The 21,823-nt window shown below is 38.9% G+C and overlaps 2 protein-coding genes across 3 annotated transcripts; both read right to left on the bottom strand.

Moving 5' to 3' along the window:
• Positions 1-1,095: 1,095 nt before the first annotated feature.
• On the bottom strand, positions 1,096-7,170 carry sf3b4 (splicing factor 3b, subunit 4). 2 transcript variants are annotated; one of them, XM_037795595.1, is made up of 6 exons: positions 7,077-7,170; positions 5,788-5,916; positions 5,104-5,646; positions 4,133-4,300; positions 3,806-3,967; positions 1,096-1,592 (listed from the first exon to the last, which is right to left on the bottom strand). In XM_037795595.1, exons 1-6 carry the CDS (start codon positions 7,108-7,110, stop codon positions 1,423-1,425), a joined length of 1,206 nt encoding a protein of 401 aa, XP_037651523.1. In that variant the 5' UTR covers positions 7,111-7,170; the 3' UTR covers positions 1,096-1,422. The 2 variants fall into 2 exon arrangements, with proteins under 2 accessions (XP_037651523.1, XP_037651524.1); XM_037795596.1 differs by lacking the exon at positions 7,077-7,170 and adding an exon at positions 6,774-6,797.
• A 5,011-nt stretch (positions 7,171-12,181) lies between these two features.
• lix1l (limb and CNS expressed 1 like) lies at positions 12,182-21,190 on the bottom strand. The gene is made up of 6 exons (XM_037795597.1): positions 20,509-21,190; positions 16,261-16,424; positions 15,792-15,932; positions 15,159-15,254; positions 14,707-14,784; positions 12,182-13,151 (listed from the first exon to the last, which is right to left on the bottom strand). The coding sequence occupies exons 1-6, from the start codon at positions 20,891-20,893 to the stop codon at positions 12,900-12,902; spliced, it is 1,116 nt and encodes a 371-aa protein (XP_037651525.1). The 5' UTR covers positions 20,894-21,190; the 3' UTR covers positions 12,182-12,899.
• Positions 21,191-21,823: the final 633 nt, after the last annotated feature.

Below are 21,823 nucleotides of genomic sequence, written 5' to 3'. Positions count from 1 at the left end.
AGTGGGAAATACTAGTAAAAGTAGTATGCATAATGTAAAAAATACTTTAAGTCACTGGTTCCCAACCCGGGGGTCCCAATCCAAAGCTTAACGGGGAGTCACGAGGCCTTCTTGATTTTAAGGGGTGTAAGACAACCTTTTAAAAAAAATATATATGTATATATATATATTTTTTTTTTTTTTAATATATATATATATATATATATATTTTAATATATATATATATATTTTTATATATATTTGAATATATATATATATATATATTAATATATATTTTAATATATATATCATTTTTATTTATATATTTATATATATAGTATACAGTTGGCCTATATCTCAGCATTCCATTCATTTTTGTGAAGAAAAAGTAAATTAAATTGTTCTTTTTAAAGTTTGGATTATTCTTTAAGATATAAACTTCAAAAATATATCACAGAATAAGGGCACAGTGAAGACCTGAACACTATATTCACAGTCTTCCCTCTCTGCTAAACAGCCTCGTCCTGCATTAGAAAAGTACCCAGTTAAAACAACCAAAGAGCTAACAGAACAATAGCTAATGTGTCATAGAGAACAAAACACAGAATGTGTCAAAAAAAAGAAGCCTATTAAGTATGAATGATTGTTAAAATAAAAAAGAATACATAATACAGACAGAATTGTAAAAACATTTTTTTTTTCAAATAAAAACTCATCAATGATGCAATATTCAAAGGAAATAATCTGTTCAAAATTCATCCAAATTGCTCATTTGACACAAACTTCCTGCAGTTATTGCGTTCACTATTTGGGTAAATCAGTTGTTCTGTACTGTTGTTGTTGTTGTTATGCATTGAATATAATATGAAATATCCATAAAATATGTTGCTTAGTCAGGGGTTGTCAGTTTAATCAAAGATAGAAGAGGGGTCCCTTAAGGAAAAAGGTTGGGAACCTAAGTAAGAGCAGCGCTGAGCCACAGCGGACAGGATGAAAGCCTGCCCTTTGGCTGCATTCATTCAAAATCCAGCAACTCTGCACCTTGCCGTAGGGTTGTGCAGAGTTGTGTGCAGTTGCAGCCGTGTTTATTTCTGTTTTAGAACGTAACCGCCATGAAACGATAACAAAATAATGTTTTATTTGTCTGGTTCAGTGCTTTGTTCTCACTAACGCCACTCCCTCTCTTCATTCACTCACACTTATGTGAAAAAGGCCCATTACCATGAGATATACCACGCACACGCAAATCGTTATAAGTAATATTTGTGGGGGAGAAACTTGTACTAAAAATTTTATTCGTTGAAGGTCTTCATCTGTACAATGACCGAAAAAAAATACAAACAGTGGGTTAAATTATTTCGCACTATTACAAACTTGAGTAGATCTTAAGATGTTTTTTAAAAAAAAGCAAAATGAGAGCCTGTTTCTGCAGGCTGAGGTGGATTATGGTGGCATTGGTGGTCTCATGGGAACGCGGGGTGGGACACCGGGGGGCCTCGGAGGCATTGGAGGTCCTCTCTGGAAGCCAAAAGGTGGACGAGGAGGAAGGCCAGCACCGTAGCCAGGAGGAGGCATGGGAGGAGGCCCTCTCATACCTGGAGGCCCCGGGTGACCTGAGAGAGAGAGAGACACAAAGGGTCATAATATGATCAAATCTTTGATCATTTGCTCTCACCACAGTCAAAGGTAACCACAGTAAACTACGTTTCAGCTTACGAAACAACAATCATGAAGGGGTTCAACATTACGGTGAAGAATGGACCGTTTGGAGACTCGCGGGACAAAAAAAGTCCTAAACCATCAGCAGACCTGCCAACCCTGGACGAATTTTTTGAGTACCACTTCAGAGACCTAGATGCGTCAGATGCTAATCACTGCTGTTTGCACAATGAATTACAGTTAATAATTTGCATATATGCAGCAGTCAAACTGACAAAAAGTGAGGGATGCACTGATATGAAAATTCTTGATACCAAAAACAGACAAATATCTGCAGATGCCAATACTGTTATTTGGTCATTTAAGCAGAAATACATGGGATGCAGCAACTTCTAAGTCCACACATTGTGGCATGACTAACATTAAAAGCTATTGTACGAGGGAAACCATCATTAGTCAGTTTTTTATTGCTATAAAGAGCTTATTGGTAGGAGAAGAAACCATCATTAGGTGCTTAGGTTTAAAAAAACAAAACAAAAAAAGGACAACTGGCCTCTTTTTGCGTACCTTAAAGTAATAACTCGTATTTTGATGTCAAAAAGTGTAGGGACTGGCAAGGTCTGCATCAGTTTCAATATTTATCTATAACATATTACAGCTTTTTGTCCCTCCAATGTAGGAAACCAGTTACATTACATTTTTCTGTAAACATTTTCTCCTAAAAAATGCATGGTTTTGTGTGGTGGCACGTCCTCCATTCATGTCATATTCTCAATCATATCCTGAACTATGATCAGATATGTCAATTGATTTCAACTCATTAGTACAGCTCGTAAAAGGCAATATTTATATATGCAACTTCGTATTTAGGATTGGGTGATATGACGGTATATAAAGTGCGACAGTAGAAATGTGTGCACTGGTAGAGATTTGGCAATAACCTTTTCACCGCTGTAGCAACTCTCACGTGATCGTGAGATTCCCAAGTGATCACCAGGTGCCTTGCAAGGTAATGTGATTTGAGTAGACATGGAGGAGGAGAGTGAAGTTGTAAATACAGAGCAGGAAGAGGCATTTCAATCCAAGATGAGGAAGAACTCTGATTACCTGATTACAGACATTTGCACACTGTAGTTTATTTTGTTTTGTCAGCTTTTTGAATTGAAAGATGAACAAATCTTGAAGGAAAAGTCATGTCTTTTTTCTTTTGGTATACCCTTAAATACAAATTTGTGTGATTTTTATATTGCACTGAATATAAAAATCATACAGGCTGGTATTTATTTGCACCAGTTAACCTTAAAACATGTAGCGCTTGAAATTATTGTCTTTTGTTGTCTTATGTGAGGCAGTTGTTTTTGTTTGTATGGAAGTTCCAAATAAAAGATGAAAATAATCGCGTCATGTGATGAAGTATGGTATGGTATGGTTATTTTTAAACCATTTCTTTATTGAATTTGCAGAACAATTACTGTATTGTGATATATACCATTAGCGTGATATAAAATCACATATACCGCGATAAAAGATTTTGGCCATAACGCCAAGTAGGGTGAAAGATGAGGGTGAAACGCAAGCATGAAAGGGCACCTGTATGAGCGACAACAACAATCTTACAAGTTCACTGCATGTCACAGTGTGTGATATGGATCTAATAAAGTCTTGGTCCTGATGTGTGTCAGACTGTGTGACATCAATTTTGAGGTATGAATGTAATGTCTCATCCAAACTATGAGCTCCTTTTTTGACAGAGGACCAAAGATTTCTCTCATGATAGTCGACCATTTCTTTTCTTCCAGTATTAGAAGTAGGTTTCGACTATAGTGAAGGTGTCCTTTAAAAATTCATTGTGCTAAGATAACCCAGCAACACAATTTGGTTTAGCAATAGCAGTTAAGGTAGTCATGGCAACATGGTTATGTGTCAATACTACAAATCATGACAGATAGATAGACCGATGCCCAATGTCCAGCTGGGATCGGCTCCAGCCCCCCTGCGACCCCGAATGGGATGAGCGGTTACAGATAATGGATGGATGACATATGTAGAAGTAAGGTTATCGACATTTCAGTTGCTCTTTCACAGACGATACTTCTTTGAGGCATTTTCCCCACAAATGACAGAGGTAGTATTTTTAAGCTGAAGGAGACACCACAGTGCTGCTTACCCATGGGAGGTCCATACGGCGCTCTGGGTGGCATGCCCATAGGTGGGGGTGGGGGCATGCCAGGTGGTAGCGGTGCCCGTGATTGATTTGACCCTGGGGGAGCAGGAGGTGGAGGCACCATGCCAGGAGGACCGGGAGGGGGCATGGCCATCTGCTGCATACCTGTGTAACAGAAACAATAAAGTCTGCAGGCGTGCTTGAGCAAAGAACTACTTTCCTAGTTTTTGAAAACAGACATAGACATAGATCTACTACATATGTAAAACTTGGTTATTATATTTTTGCACACTTGCAGCCACTGAGGAATCATTTTAAAACAACTATTACCTGGATGCATGTTGCCAGGAGGGAAGGGTGGTGGTCCGGGTGGAGGCCCACCGCCGCCGCCCTGTTGGCCTGGTGCTCCTGCATTTGGAGGCATGCCCATTGAAGGGGGCATCGATGGAGGCATCGATCCAGGAGGAGGAACATTAGGGAAACCAGGAGGTGGCATGCCTGCACAGGAACAAGTTGTATTTACAAGTTATTTTGTATTCTACTGGTACACAAAGTCAGCCTGTCTGACTGATGAATTGGTTAAATTAAATATTATAGTCATCTTAGCCAATTTTTAAAATTTCATTAGAATCTCACAAAATGGGCTCATCTGTCATGTTCTCCTTTAGTTACAGACATAACCCAAGAGTAAGTCAAATCGATTTCATTATCGCCTACTCATAAAAGAGGCATCAGTCGGAGAAGCCAACATCCATTTCCTAGAGGGTTCTACTTCATCTCCTTGCCGGTAATGAAACCGGTTATCTGCTCTCATGGCAATCACTACAATCAACTACTCAACCTATAACCATTAATCAGAGGCAGCTGCTGCATATGGAATATGAAGGTATTACAAGAGAAAAAAACGATACCATTGATTACTTCTTTGTGAAACAAAAATCAAGAAAAGATATTAAAAGAAATAAAATTGCAGATGTATAGCTGACGAATTTGCAGCAGATATTGTATCCTTTTGTCACATTCAGGAAATTTACTGGTTAAATGTGCAAAGCCAACTGAGACAGTATTACAATCGCCATTTTTCTCGTGTATCACACCATACAGATAAACGCTATACTACATTATGTTCTCTGTGAGCATATGACCTGAAATTATCATCTATTGAGATATTATTCTCATCTGTTGATGAATAGTGGCTGAAAATGTTCTGCACCGTTGGTTGAATAATGTACCAGAGAGCCAGAGAACATCCTGTATGTTTTATCATCTACCCCGTGTACCCACACATATTTTGGTCATACCTGGCATGGGCATCCCAGATCCCATCGCAGTAAGAACCGGCGTCGGGGCACTCGGTGGCGGCGGAGCGTCTGCAAACAGTTGATGTGGCCTGTCTGCCTGCGAGAGAGGGTTTTGTGCAGCCAGGAGTCGTTCTGCAGCCGAGCCATGCCGTTCCCCTTTGGAGTCCTTCTTGAATGCGTAGGAAACCGTAATGGGCCTGTTACAGAGGTACTGGCCGTTCATGGCCTCGATAGCGGCGTCTGATGCGTCAAAGCTTGCGAAATTAATGAAAGCATAACCCTTGGAGTTGCCGGTATCTGGGTCTCGCATGATCTTTGGCGTCTGGAGGATCACGCCAAAGGCACTGAATGTGTCATAGAGCAGTTTCTCATCAATCTCCGGGTCCAGATTACCGATGAAGATGTTAGCACCCACATCCAGGTTTTTGTTGTGCGCAGAGGCCTTATTAACTCGAATGGGCTTGCCGTAGAGCTTTATCATATTCATGATTTTGATGGCATAGTCAGCATCTTCTTCACTAAGGAACTCCACAAAGCCATAACCTGAGAAGCAGAAAAAAAGTTATCTATCTGTAAACAAGATTTTAATGGATACAAAAAGATTTACGGGGTGTTTTTTTTCATTTTTGGGTGACATGTTGCTACCTTGATAATCAGTTTCAGAGCATATCAGCTGACACTCACCTTGATGTTGGCCAGTGACCCTGTCTTTTGGCATGTGTGTGTTGACCACAGGACCAGCCTGCAAGAAAAGCTCCCATAGTAATGGCTCTGACACTTTCTCATCCAAGCCGCCGACATACACAGTGGCGTCTGAAAAAAATAAATAAGAATTTAAATTAAACTTGATATGGAAATTATCTTCGATGTCAAAATTAGAAACAACTTTACATGGGTTATGTTTGTTTTAAATAATGTCAAATGGAATATTCTGACTTGTTTTGAAGTCTGGTAACCTCTGATGGAGATTTGCTATCATTTTCTTTTTTTTACATTTTATTGAGTTAATGATGAAGTGACAGGATACTGTTCATTAACTGTTGGTTGTACACGCACACTGAAAAAAAAAAAAATAGCTATGTTGTTCTTTTGCTTATGATGCATTTCCATTCATTATTTCTATTCAACCTTATTATAACAATTCTGAACTGTCAATTTTTTTCAAAATAATATAAGAGTTTAATTTCAGTGGCAAAGATTAAACTCATACATAAAAGGTTACACAAAGTAACTCAGTTTGCCTGTAAGAACAACTGTTGGATAAAAGTTTGTAGGTTTCAGTTCTTTAATTAAATAAACTTTTGAGATTACAGCTGGAGGACAGGACATCAACTGTATAAAATACCAACACAGTTTTGATATGATGCACCTAAATGTGATGGCTTTTCTAAAAGGTTATATAATAATAATAAAGCTTTCTTAACTTTTACTGACAGTTCTGACTGAAGTGAACAATAATTAGTTATCAAACCTACCTGTTTAACTGTTAATAATAATACAGACCACATCCCTAGCTTATTAAACACCATGTAAAAGCACAATCAGAATAAATGTGTGACCATTAGTTTAGCTGGTCAACATGATTAGCATGCTAGGCTAACTAGCTAGTTGTTAGCCACCAGGACTTTTCCTCTGCTTCTAATATGCCAAACAACAACCAACATACTTACAATCAAACAGGAATCAAAGCTACACATTGGTTTGTATGCAGCAAACAAGTAAAACAGGATTAAAGTAGATATAACTTTAGTTAAAGGGTAATGAATGAATGAGCAGGAAGCTAAGCTAACAAGCTAACAAGTGAGCTCCTCCATGTGATGAACCGGTTGTTTACTATGTTTACTATGAGGATAACCCGGCGGCCAGCAGCGCTCATAACAACACAGAGTGAGGAGTTTGAGGTGTAGCCTACAAGCAGATTCATAAATGATGTAAAAGAGGCTGAAGTGGTGTTTTATAAAGGATGATGTTACCTTGGTTTCTTTCTGAGATTGGTCCCGCTGCCATGTTGAATGAACAACGCCAGGCGAGCGTCCTGACTAAGACCCCGCCTCTTCCGGTCTGTGCGCCGGAAGCGGAAGTGATTAAATAAACCTTTTTTTATTTTTTATTTTTTTTAAATAAACTTTTTATAGACAAAATAGCAAAATGAGCATTGAACAAATACAAAAACAGACAGAAAATAGCACTGACAGAAAACATAAATAAATTCATAAAAAAATAAGATTGAATATGTTTTGTTTGAGTTCATTTTCAAAGATGATAAAGGATGGTTTATATGATCAGAACATTTAAAGGGACTATTTGTAACTTTGTACGCGCATAAATGTAGCAGGTCGTCACACATGCGCGCTCGCATATGCGCGTTCGCGTGTAGCCGCTGTACCCTCCTCCTCTGCCTGCTCGCCTTCACTCAGACAGCTCAGCTCGCTCCACCTCTAGACGTGAACGCGCGCTCACTACACACTGCAGAGGTTTTCCGTGTCTTGTGAAGTGACGGAGCTCTACAGAGATTTACGTTGTCTTCTCGTTACCGACCGGGTGCCGGTGTCTCCTCTGCTCTCTCCGTCTGCGGGCGGAGAGAGCAGGGAGACACGCTGCAGAGCCCCGCTGCCTCAGCCTGCACTTAGGCAGGAAAAGCCAACACTAGGATCAGATCTAAATCATGTTCATGGAGAGACCTTCGTCTGGTCAGCTAACATTACTGCCAAGCAGCTGAAATATAGAGTGATATTGTGCTTTTAGCTGACTTGTGTCGCCTCACTGTTTTGAGTGATGCTCGTTCAGGTATATTGAGAGCGAGCAAGCGCGAGCCCAACGCTGACTTTCGTTGATTTCACGGCCACAGGTGTCGCTGTTAAGAAGCATTTCTGAAAGTTACAAATAGTCCCTTTAAATATATGAGAATGAGATTTCTTGCAAATAATAGGATCAAATTAATAATAAACTGGGAAAAAATTATTTCTCTGTTGTTACAATGCTGTTTATTTACCTTCACAATGAGGTCCAACATGTAAGGATCATGCATTTTGTGGGATGAGCAGCACAGCTGATTATGTGGGTAGCGCCCAAGAAACATTTGCCAAAATGCTCTGCCAATGGTAAACAGTGTATTCTCCTGTTGGAATTGACTCTTGTTTTGAGTTGTTTGGTAGTTTGGATGGTATTAAATTAATAAAGTGTAAAATTGTCAATATGTCTTGTTTGTTCCTTGTTACTGATGGAGAGTTCAATCATCCAATCCACCAAAACAAGAGTCAATTCCAACAGGAGAATACATATTCTTCTTCTCCTCCTTCTTCTTCGGCATTACTGCCAGCAACTGGTCTGGAGTGTAGATCACGATTCTAACTACTCACTAGTTTTACTACTAAAGAAATTGAAAATAATAAAACATAAAATAAAAATAATATTTATATATATATATAGTTACAAAATGACCTGAAACTTCGAGAGCTGGTCTCATTGAGTGTCTTTAAAGTGCTTCTAAAAGATTTGGAAGCAAGCACATCTGGTTGTAGATGTTTTGAATGCTGATGAATGTTTTTTGATACCTTATGATTCTGTAATTTGCTCTTTGTCTTCGTTTTCAACAGTTTGTTTTATGTCTGCAACCGTGTAACTGTGCTGCTGCTTATCTTGGCCAGGACACTCTTGGAAAAGAGCTTTTTAATCTGAATGAGTTTTTACTCCTGGTTAAATAAAGATTAAATAAAATATTGAAATAACGTGTATTTCCTGAAATAATTGAAAATATCATATTTCCTTATTTCTAACATTTTTCCTTTTTTTTTAGCTATGTCAAGTTACCTCCATAAAAACACAGCTTACTATTAATCGATTACAAATAATACTTAGACTTACTTAGTCCTAGTTATGTACTAAGCAGTGAAATAAGTAACATGACCAATTAATAAACATTTGTATGAGCCATTTTATTACATCATATAAATCTACTAAAAGTATAAACATGGAATACAAAATGTTCATAGAAAATACATACAATAAGGGGCCTCAGAAACACTTTTATAAAACAATACTGTATAGAATATGAAACATATAAAAACAAAACTTAATCAACACATCATGCATCGAAGCCAAAAGATAAAAAGCCCATTTTTTTTAATAAAATGGATTGCAAAAAAATATATTGTTTAAAAAAGCCTTCATTGATAATGATCACAAAGAAAAGTCAAAGGCATTTGTAAGAGGAGAGCTCTGAGATTAATGGCTTGTGGTCAAAAATCACACACATAATAAGCATCTAAATTAGAAGAAAAATGAAAACAAAACACAATTCAAGATATCCAACCTCATTCCTGTAACCACTTTTTCTCAATAATTAAATTTCCGCTTTGCAAATCTCAGTTAATTGGTTCATGGGATGATACAATCACTGGTGAATTCAGAAAACGTATCTGCAGATAAGATTCTGGGAGCAGGAGTGAACAAAAGTGAAAAGAAAAAATGTGATAATAACAGGGTTTGAGCTGCAGAACTGTGAGGTCAAAGTGTTCGTTGTATCAGTTCAAAAGTCTCTCTTAACTTTTCAGTATATCACTGAAGAGGGCTGCAGGGTCTTTGCCAAGAAGACAAAATTACTTGGAAACATTTTCCTGCTTGTGCTGCACACATATTTTGCAAGCTGAGTACCAAACAAACAATATATAATGATTATAAATGTATACCAAAGGTAGTAAGATTTAATAAATCCTTCATAGTCTAATATCATGTCAAAAATGTAAAGAATAGTTTGAAAACATTTATACCACTTTCATGTCTGTACTGTAAATATTAATGGTGCCTTCAAATGAAACTCGTGATCTCGTGTTTACAACATGGGAAGTCATGTAAACGATATGCTTGGCGTTCAAGGGAATGCAAAGGCAGTGGAAAAAGATTAACTTATTATGCACCGAAACATTTACTTCGATGGCCTCATCCATTTTTGACAATGTCAACAAACACGTCACAACTCATGAACTCTGAGCTTTCAGAGACTTTCCACTCACGAGGTCATGAATACCACAATAGGGGGGCGCTCATATGGACGAATCTTGTGAACATGGTAAACACAACCTCATTTGAAGGCACCATAAGCAACGGTGAGCAACTGTTTCCTGCCGGCTGTTGCCTTATATTGAATGGACAGATATGAGTGGTATCGATCTTCTCCACTAACTCTCCGCCAGAAAGTAAATAAGCGAATTTCCCAAAATGTTAAACTATTCCTTTAATAATGTAACAGTTATATAGCATGTAATCTATAATTTTAACTTCACATGAAGTTACAAAAAACATTGTAAAGCAAAGTAGAACATCCTTTAAAGACCTCATTGAATGAAAACTTTTTACATGTCGAACTGTTGCGTTCTACCAAGTTCATAAAGGCACAATGATCCCAGGGAAGAGGCAGCAATAAAACTGGATCTAGCTTTAATCATACTCCAACTCTGCTTCTTTGTTTTTCTATTCGCCGTCTCCCCTAAATTTAGCGTAATCAGTTTCTGCTGTTGATAATCAAGCATTTAGCGGCGAGAATGAGCCCTCCTGCTGTTTAACTCGCTGCCCGCATTTCCATCCAAACAGAGCCATTCATTATCAATTTACCTCTCACTTCCATTACATGGGGTCTTTAAAAGGCTACCCACTGAAACGCCTTCATCCGTATAATGTATTCAATACATTTTAGATACATAGAGAAATATAACATTTACAGTATGAAACGAAATCAGCTCCTTCAACATAAAAAAAAAAACATTTGAAAGGTGATAAGTGCGAGTAACATACTTTGTTTTTGCCCATGGACACACACACCAACTAACAAGCAGATTCTGCTTCCAGTATGTCAAAAAAAACATAAAACCACAAGTGCTGGTACTGTTTTGTACAATGACTCACACGCGATGAATCAGCTTGTTAAAAACAAAAGATCCCTCAACTCATTTTTTTGGCCTTCACATTTTACGCCCAATCGCCACTATTCTTTGTTTCTGTGAGATCCCAACCTGGGCCTACGTTTGTTCAGAATTAAACAACTTTACTACGCGACATGCCCTTTGTGTGTGACACAAAATCATTTGCAACATGAATCCCTACTAGACTGGGCTTCATTTCCCGAAAACATACTCAGGCTAAAATGATATTAGTCCATGGAGTTACAGAAGGACTAAGATTGTCTCAGCCTCCGTCTACCATGCCACAACTCTTCTGAACTCCTCTAAATGAAGCACAAGACAAACACAACCTGTATAACACAAGAGTAACTCAAACGACTAAATGCAGATCCTTTAGTTGATAGCACACTGAAAAATATACATTCAGCTAGTGTCATGGTCACCAAGCATACACACTAAAATAGTCAAAAGCCTTCATGAACAAAAAGAAAACATAGTGAGGGTTCAATATTTGATTTTTTTCAAAAAAACCTGAGCTGCTGTCAGAGCCATCAGTCACCTGCTGACGTTTTAGCAAAGTACCCACAAATTATTACATTAGCCAATAAGAAGTATGTTTCCATGCTTACTTGAATTCTGGTATAATTTGAGGATGTAGTTTCCACATATTCACACTATATTCTCATTACAACAGGCAGAACAAGTTTGCGTACGGGTTATACGGTGGTGCAGTGAGGCCAAACAGGAAGTTAGCATCTCACCAGTTTCCGCGACAAAAAGCCAATGGGATTATCATTTGGGTTTTGGATTATTGCAGGAAATAAACTCTGTGGCAAACACACGTTTATGATACTTACACGTTTTGTTCCGTCAGACAATCTTCACAAATGACCTCTACTTTTATGATTTTTGAAGCTCGAATGCAATCGCAAGAAGTAAAAAGCTAACATTATGCTATGAACGAACAACAACACGGTCGCATGAGCGCGAGTATACACAACGAGGCTGTAAAGGCAGGACGAGACGACGTGATGACGTTTAGTAGTCTCACTTAGCCAGTTGTTAGCAACCGCCTTTTTTAAAGACACATAAAGTCTTCAAAATTCACAAGTGGGGTATCTATTGATGTATTTTATATCGTAGAACAAAACGTTAAAATCTCTTCAGTTTGTGTTAACCAAAGACCTTATTTCAGGCAACTAAAAACACATTCAAAATACCCATTGACTTCCAGGCGAGGGAACCGGAAGTACTAAAATGCTAACTCTGGGTTTTGGGACTCATTCCTGCACCACTCTATTAGCTGGGATCTTTTATCCTCTTGCGGTTTTTGTGGTGATATTTTAGAAACATTGTGTTAATTAATGGACACAGGGTACTTGTCATCGAGGTTTTAAAACCCATACATTTTGCCAGAGTTCAAAATACTATATGCAAGTAAACACACCCAAAACATGAAAGAAAGAAACTGTGATGACCCATACCTTGATAAAATGTGTTTGGTTTGATGGGTCATATTAACTTATGTCCCGTACATTCACCGATGAAAGGCAGGCTGTGTTTCTGTAGGTCTACTGCGAGTTTGAAATAATGAAAAAGCATGTAAACCCCAGTCAGTTGGAATGCCGAGCAAGTTTACAGGTATTTTTTTTTAAAAAGCACTGTTATCCTGTAATCACTAGGCACAAAGAGGTAACGGCTATAGTGGCAAGTGTTGGTTTTTATGGACGGATGTGCATACTGTAAGTCAAGGCCTGATCACCTGGTCCTCATAACAAAACACAAGATACGAAACCTAAAAAGTTCAGACAAAGCACCTTTATATCTATGAAGTGATCAATACTGTTACCAGGAATCCTACGGAGCGTGAAGGCTTGTTTCCACAACGGACGGCAGGTTTTAGTGCGAGGGCAGCGTGGCGGTGTTGGCTGCATTGAGTTGGCCCACCGCTAACATCAGGATGTCTTTCTTCTCTTTGTAAAAACGCAGTTCTCTGCCCGCCAGCCTGGCGTCCTCCAGCTCGCGCTCCGTCGACGCCACCTCCTGCGCGATGGTGCTCGCTACGCTCTGTTCTCGGTTCACCCAGTCGGCGGCCATCTGAGTGCGCATGTCGTCATCCAGAGCCCGGTGGGAGTAGTGAGCCAGCACTTCCTGCAAATAGAATAAGAGAGAGAAAGATAAGTGAGACTTCAGTAAATCTTTGGCCGTGGCTAAAGGATATAAAGCGAAAATCATGCGGTATTGGCAGAGATACTGATCTTTAGGGGTGGGAATCACCAGAGGCCCCACGATACGATATTATCACAATACTTATTCACAATATGATTTTACTGCAGTTTTAAACATTTTGCGATATGTTGAGTATTGCGATAAGATATATTGTGATTTATTACCCTTTTTCAACTGCAAATTATGCAGTTTGTCAACATCTGTTTTATCTAATAAGATACAGTTTTCACTCTGTTCATCTCAGAGTTTTCATTCACATATCTTGAGGTCAGAGGTCAAGGGACCCCTTTGTAAATGGCCAAGCCAGTTTTTCCTCGCCAAAATTTAGCGTAACTTTGGAGTGTTATTTAGCGTTCTTTCCGACAAGCTAGCGTGACATGGTTGATATCAATCGATTCCTTAGGTCATATGATACCAGTATCATCACTCTAGGTTTAAGACTGAGCCCACTACAACCTCCGGCCGGCGGATTGTTGAGAGGTTTATAGTTTATATAATAAAAGATCGATCCTTGATGTCCATGTATCGATACTATATTGTCACCCAAAATATCATGATACAGTGCTGTATTGATTTCCCCTCCCACCCCTACTGATCTTATTAAGAAGGTTGTGTATCTGCTTCCATGATTTGAACTTGTTTCACATGTCAGCTGTGCAGCCGAGAGGATAAAATATAATGCAACTACAGATTTTTTTAAAGGGACAATATGTGGGATTTGGTGGCATCTAGTGGTGTGGTTGCAGATTGAAACCAACTGAACACCTCTCCGCTCACTCCTCCCTTTCCAAGATTGCAGTAACGTGAGCCACCGAGTGTGAAAACGCCGTTCGCCTCACACAGAGGCCATCCTTACCACAATAACACTACTTTAGAAGCAACAGAAGTCAGACTGCAGCTGGCGGTACCACGGTTTTGAACTCTGCGGTTCACGTTACCACTGTTTCACAAGCGTGTCAGAGAACTACGGTAACCTTCAGGTAACGTAAAAACATCAAAGGCTCTCTCTAGAGCCAGAGTTTGGTTTGTCCGTTCTGGGCTTCTGTAGAAACATGGCGGCGCAATATGGTAGACTCTGTGAAGAGGACCCACTCCCAATGTAGATATGATGGGCTCATTCTAAGCTAACGGAAACACAACGGTTCTTAGTTTCAGGTGATTATACACTAATGAAAACATAGTTATGAATATTATATTCTATTTCTACTAATAGATCCCCTGAAAAGTTACACACTGGTCCTTTAAATCAATCTTTTTGGTAGCCTGTGTTATAATTTAGAATGCTCTTCTTCTGCACTGATGTTATTTTCCAACCGCTGCTCTCCAGCAACGCTCCCAAAACTGTTTAATCTGTCTAGACTAGTCATGCCATTGTTGTAGGGAAAGATTTGGCATGTTTAGGAAACTTGATGAAAAGTGATGAAAATCACTACTGTACTCGGATAATTGAACCCATCTGTGAGCTGAATGACGGTACCTGTCGGGAACACTGCCGTTCTCTCATGGCTTTGAGACTCCCGTTCCAGTGCAGCAGCTGGAACACAGTCATCAGCTCCTGACACACAAACAGGAGTTAGGATGAAACTTGCTTCAGGGCACTCAATATGTAGCGACTCAGTATTGCAAACCAAACATGCTTCCTTCAGATTCCCTATTTACAATTAGACATAGGGTTAAGATGTTCTGGCTTCAAGCACCATGCTGTTAGTAAAAGATAAACAGGTCACATGTGTGTTCAAACTACTGTATGCTACCTCACTGGAGGAATCTCTTTAAAAACATTTATCTGGTCTATATAGCTCTATATCACATTTTAACACAGCATCTGGGCTCAAACCTTGCCAGTGCTGTTTTCACACTGCTCTGGTGCGTCTGAGTAGCATAAAATGGTACGTAACGCTGCACAGACATTCCTGAATTTGTATGCACCTGAAACTCCAGCATGGATTTTCCTTTGTTGGACTCAAGCATGAAGCGAAACGCCCCGATTCCTGTGTTGGGATTGTCGGCCTCTTCTCGGTTTCCCTGTAAACAACAACAACAACAACAACAACTAGTTAATGTCAGCGTGTTGTGTTGGACCAAACAACAGTTTTACAAATACTGGATTTTTGGGTCAATATAATGATGAGAGATCAATGAGGATGTGAAGAGAGGATGTCTAAAATGTGTGATGTATGCAGTATGAAAATGTTGGTTGTCTGAAATAATATCTGACATATGTGTCCTTGAAGAAACTTTCTCCAGAGATTAAGTGCAGTGGTTTACAATGAATTTTACACGGAGGCCACCTTGGTAAAAGTGTGAAATTTTAGGAAGAATTCATGGCAAAGTAGTAAAGTAATTCTTTTTTCATTTATCTATAAAATGAAAAATGTTGATCAGTGTTTCCCAAAGCCCAAGATGATGTCCTCAAATGTCTTGTTTTGTCCACAACTCAAAGATATTTAGTTCACTGTCATAGTGGATTAAAGAAACCAGAAAATATTCACATTTAAGAAGCTGGAATCAGAGAAACCGATTAATTGATTATCAAAACAATTGCAGCTCTACATGACTTACATTGAAGGACGCCAGGGCCTCGTTGACGCTCTTCTCAATGAAGTCGTCTGTGATGCGTCGAGAGGGATGTTCGTTGAAAACAGAGTTCATCAGGGCAATCTTGGCAGCGCTGCGTCTCGCCTCTGCCTTGGTGGGACAGAACTGTCGAACAGGGAAGAAAACATGAATTAGTGGTCAGAATACAATAAGAAGCACAGATATGCAGTCAAAAATATAAAGACAGCCAGTGTTTATGGGGAGTAAAGTTAGAAACTGTGTGCACAGACTTTAATTTGCATCCATATTTGGTATGTCGTGGTTACAGGCATGTTGGGATGAACTTGTAACATGGCACTTGAGTGACTATTTTTTCTTACATTAATCGTACGGTATGAAGGGTTTCTCAAACACACCAATTTTAAATCAAAAGAAAGCTCCATCTCTGTGATGATCTCATTACATTGGTGCTAAGAAAATGCAGACACGGTACCTGGAAACTTCCGAAGCAGCTGCCTCCGGGAAGACTGACGTAGCAAACGTAAGGAGGGCTGCTGGATGGGACCATTTCATAAACAACTAGAGCTCCGTTCCGCAGGTCGGCCCCTCTCGTCAGCTTCATCTGCCAAAACTCCTGTAAGGCTTCCACCACGTTTACTGGAGAGATAAAAGAAGCCTCGTCACACAGTGTGGCATATCAACACTCTATAAAGCGCCATTAGTCCCCGACTGAGCTCAGCAACATCCTCTCTAATCACAAAGATGGAAAGGGTGGGGGAAGGTCATCTCAAGGATGCCAAGGGTTTTTCCTGAAAACATTTAGATGGCTGCTTAGAGGAAACTCAGCACCACCTCAGAGGAGCTGCTTAAAGAAACACTCCCTCAACTCGACACTTTATGTGTGAGAAAGTTACATTCCTGTTCTCCAAAAGAAAACAACAACAACAAAGAAAAGCAGTAAAAAAAAAAAATGTGCGGCCGAGTCAGAGATGATTATTTGGGTTTGGATCTGCAGGGAGATGTGAGTTCAGCCAACATTACTCAGGGCTGGTTGACTTCTGTTAGCTCTGAGCTCTTTCCTGCTGAGCTCTCGCTGTTTGATACGAACGTAAGCAGCCTGCTTCTCGTTCACGTACGGCGCCTGGAGCCCGATCAGTGTGTTTTAGGGCTGCAGCTTTTGAGGCCTCTGTACTGTAAACAAGCTGAAATACACTCTGACATCAGATATATAAATCCCTAAACTGCAATCCAAATAATGTTGTTGTTGCTCTTACTGTGTGTAAAAGTAAAGTGCTCACTATAAACTGTTCTCTTGCAAAAGTAATAACTTATTAGCTATTGAACACAACAATTTACTGTAAGTGCTATTAACATTGAAAATTCCTCTCTGTTGTATTACTTTCACAACAACTATACATCAATCCATTGTGTACTCTGTTTAAAACATTATAAAACCAGGGCTGTCAAAGTTAAAGTGATAATAACTTTACTGAAATGTTTCCTTAAATCAGGGACCACCCAGAATAGGCTCAACAAACCAGATTCAGCCCCCGATAAAAGCTATTTTTGAGCATGTAAAGGGATCAGGGCAATGAAGATAGAAAGACAGGAAATACTGGGAGATAGTGGAGGAATACACGTAGTAATAATGCTGAATCGGACTCAAACACACTGGTATCAATCAGCACATATCTGACACTTGTATCGCAGGGAAAAGTAAAAATAAACTGATTTCAAACATGGTAGGAAATGGGCCTTTTTAAATCATTACTGACAGAATGACTTCACTTGTCTTAATAGTCTTAAGACTCTTGGGTTTTATTGCAAATTAAGTCCCTTGTAATGGCATACTTATAGCTATACCACAGGAAAAATTGAGAAAACACAAATTACAATATAGTGTAAGGGGAATAATTATCGCCAAATGCCAAACTATGACATATTTTTTCTGTAAAAATGTGATAATCTACCTAACACACTTTCTTAAATCACAAAATTGGAGCAACACTAAGACAAAAATGTCGACAGTATTCATGGTGCTGCCAATGTTGGAGGTGTTAAGTAGCCTAAATGGGATAGAGGCTGTTAGTCGGGAGCACAGAGGGACAATCTTTGGGAATAAATCCTATTAGCAGCAGACAGGAACACTTCAACAGCCAACATTATAGCAGATTTAGGTGTGATGTTAGTTTTTTGTATATAATGTGTTTTTCCTGTATCTATACTGGCTTATTTTATATTAATATTAGTTTTTTTAAGTTTCTTTGTACCGAGAATGTTATTATTGGGGACGTTTGTGAATGTTTGTTCTGTTGTTTTTAAAATGAACAAAAAAACAATAAATATAATATTGAAAAAAAAAAAAAAAGATGGATCAAAACTCTATTTTGCTCAATAAAAAAGTGGATAATTTTACCCACTACATCTTTTGCTATACTGACAACAAGTAAAGCCCCCCTTTGTTATTCAGTTTGACATTACAGGACCAGGGTTGTACTGTGTCCAATGGAGGTATAAAAGCTTATTGTGGGTTCATGTAATCCCCCCAGAGAGCTGTGGTACTTAATCCTGTAATGTAGTGATTGAAGCAAATGTTGCAAAAGCTGTGTAAATATCAAAGGAAGACATTTAGCATCAGATGAAAATCACCAGGTTAAAACAGTATAAAGTGTGTATTTCTTTTTTAAATATTTTTATGAGAGCTACAAGTTCTTTTAACATGGTCATGGAGCATATATACTGTATATTTGTATTCTGGGGGGTATCCTTCCTATGCAGAGGGTAGTTTAGTTTATTTATTGACAACACTGAGGGTATTTTACATTTTATTAATTTATTTATTTATTGTGTTGAGTTGAATGTTGCTACTTATTTTGTACTTTAATTACCTTGTGCCTTTTCTACCTTTTTTCTTTTCTCAAAGCTGACTTCAATTCAATTCAATTCAAATCACTTAATTTGTCCCGAGGGGCAACTGTAGAGGCTCGTAGAGTAGTACTAGTAGTAGTACTAGTAGTAGTACTAGTAGTAGTAGAGAAAGAAACATGCTACATTCCTGTAAAATACATGTTTGTGTTAAATATACAAGATTCAAGAGTTTTATTTGCCATTTGCACCTATAAGTACATTGTAATTCTGAGCAGTTTACACCAAGTCTACTAGTACTAGTAGTACTAGTACTAGTACTACTAGTACTAGTAGTAGTAATACTACTAGTACTAGTAGTGAGTTTAGGATAGTTTTTTTTCCATAATCTCTCCCATTCAGTGACTTAAAAAAATAACATAAAATCAAAAACATAAATAACTATACAACATATAATCTCTTGTACTACTAGTAGTAGTAGTAGTAGTAGTGGTAGTAGTAGTAGTAGTAGTAGTAGTAGTAGTAGTAGTGGTAGTAGTAGTAGTAGTAGTAGTAGTAGTAGTAGTAGTGGTAGTAGTACTAGTAGTAGTAGTAGTAGTACTAGTAGTAGTAGTAGTAGTACTAGTAGTAGTAGTAGTAGTGGTAGTAGTAGTAGTAGTACTAGTAGTAGTAGTACTAGTAGTAGTAGTAGTAGTACTAGTAGTAGTAGTAGTAGTGGTAGTAGTAGTAGTAGTAGTAGTAGTGGTAGTACTAGTAGTAGTAGTAGTAGTAGTAGTGGTAGTAGTAGTGGTAGTAGTAGTAGTAGTAGTAGTAGTAGTGGTAGTAGTAGTAGTAGTGGTAGTAGTAGTACTAGTAGTAGTAGTAGTAGTACTAGTAGTAGTAGTAGTAGTACTAGTAGTAGTAGTAGTACTAGTAGTAGTAGTAGTAGTGGTAGTAGTGGTAGTAGTAGTAGTAGTAGTAGTGGTAGTACTAGTAGTAGTAGTAGTAGTAGTAGTGGTAGTAGTAGTGGTAGTAGTAGTAGTAGTAGTAGTAGTAGTAGTAGTGGTAGTAGTAGTACTAGTAGTAGTAGTAGTAGTAGTAGTAGTGGTAGTAGTAGTAGTAGTAGTACTAGTAGTAGTAGTACTAGTAGTAGTAGTAGTAGTAGTAGTGGTAGTAGTAGTAGTAGTAGTACTAGTAGTAGTAGTACTAGTAGTAGTAGTAGTAGTAGTAGTAGTGGTAGTAGTAGTAGTAGTAGTAGTAGTAGTAGTAGTGGTAGTAGTAGTAGTAGTAGTAGTAGTAGTAGTAGTACTAGTAGTAGTAGTAGTAGTAGTAGTGGTAGTAGTAGTAGTAGTAGTACTAGTAGTAGTAGTACTAGTAGTAGTAGTAGTAGTAGTAGTAGTGGTAGTAGTAGTAGTAGTAGTAGTAGTAGTGGTAGTAGTAGTAGTAGTAGTAGTAGTAGTAGTAATAGTAGTAATAGTAGTAGTAGTAGTAGTAGTAGTAGTGGTAGTACTAGTAGTAGTAGTAGTAGTAGTAGTAATAGTAGTAATAGTAGTAGTAGTAGTAGTAGTGGTAGTACTAGTAGTAGTAGTAGTAGTGGTAGTAGACTTGGTGTAAACTGCTCAGAGTTCCAGTGTACTAATATGTGCAAATGGTAAATAAAACTCTTGAATGTTGAATCTTGTATATTTAACACAAACATGTATTTTACAGGAATGTAAAGCATGCTTTTTCTCTCTCTGTTGCTAATCTTCCAAAACAAATGGCGCAGCTAAAAGTCTCCTTCTGCTCCTCAGAACTCCTCCAGTGTGACCTGAACAACGTGACGCACATAAACATCATTATCTGCACATTAAACACAGCTTTGACCTCCACTTTACCGCGGTAAGTTCACGTTTACCTCTGCCGTAGCCCTGTGTGTGCTTGGCGAAGCTGCGGACCACCGCCTCCACCGCCTCCTTCAGCACCGCCGGGTTGGCCGGGTTGCCCTGGTTACAGTGGCCGGCAGCCCCCGGCCCCAGCCCGGATAGCCCGGCTCCGATGCCTCCGTACAGGCTGTGGAGCTGCAGCAGCGGAGGCGGCGGAGGAGGCCCGCAGCCGGACATAGCGGCGGCCAGAGAGGCCGGGGAGGACAACAGCAGCGGCGGCGGAGCCATGGCGATGGGGACCGTCACCCCGGGCCGGAGAGACGAGGAGCGGAGCGTCCCGGTCCCGGTCGGTCCTGAACCGAACCCGATGCCTGGCTGCAGCCGATGAGGGCGGATACTGTCCGGGATAGATTCCATTGTCCCGACGTCACGTCTGCGGAGAGTCCCGGGCTGGATTAGGTGTTGTACCGACGGGTTTCAGGTCTCTGCGGGCTGGATGAACAAAGTGTTAGCGGGGTTTTTGTCAATCACAGCCGAGAGAAGAAGTTATAGGAGGTTGATTCGACACATCTCAGCGCTGCTCGGAGCTGCGGAGCATCCTCCACTCTCTGGATTAGACTGTGAGGATGTCACTCAGAGGACGCGTTCAGGGGCTCCTCGTACTCTACAGCGTCTGAAAGAACCATCACACTATACCAGGGGTCAGCAACCTTTACTAACAAAAGACACATGTTAGGCAAAGAAAAAGAAACATTTGATCATTGTGATGAAGGTAACACAGCTTATAGTCTAAGTATATAGTATAGTATATATATAGTAGAGTATTAGGGCCATATTGAGGGAAAAAAACATCTGAGATTTACAAAATAAAGTCATAATATTACGAGAATAAAGATGACATTTAGTGAGAATAAAGTTATAATATTATGAGAATAAAGTCTTACATTTACGAGAAAAAAGTCATAATATTACGAGAATAAAGATGACATTTAATGAGAATAAAGTTATAACATTACGAGAATAAAGTCATAATTTTACCAGAAAAAAAGTCTTAATATTACAAGAATAAAGTCATACATTTACGAGAAAAAAGTCGTAATATTACGAGAATAAAGTCATAACTTAACGAGGAAAAAGTTGTAATATTACGAGAATAAAGTCATTACTTAACGAGAAAAAAAGTCGTAATATTACGAGAATTAAATAGTAACTTTACGAGAAAAAAAAGTCGTAATATTACGAGAATAAAGTCGTAACTTTACAAGAAAAAAGTTGTAATATTATGAGAATAAAGTCATAACTTTACGAGAAAAAAAGTCGTAATATAACGAGAATAAAGTCATAACT

Source organism: Sebastes umbrosus, chromosome 15 (genome assembly GCF_015220745.1).
Source record: "Sebastes umbrosus isolate fSebUmb1 chromosome 15, fSebUmb1.pri, whole genome shotgun sequence".
NCBI lineage: Eukaryota > Metazoa > Chordata > Actinopteri > Perciformes > Sebastidae > Sebastes > Sebastes umbrosus.
The sequence above is the reverse complement of the archived record's forward strand: the minus strand, read 5'-3'. Positions and strand labels throughout refer to the sequence as shown.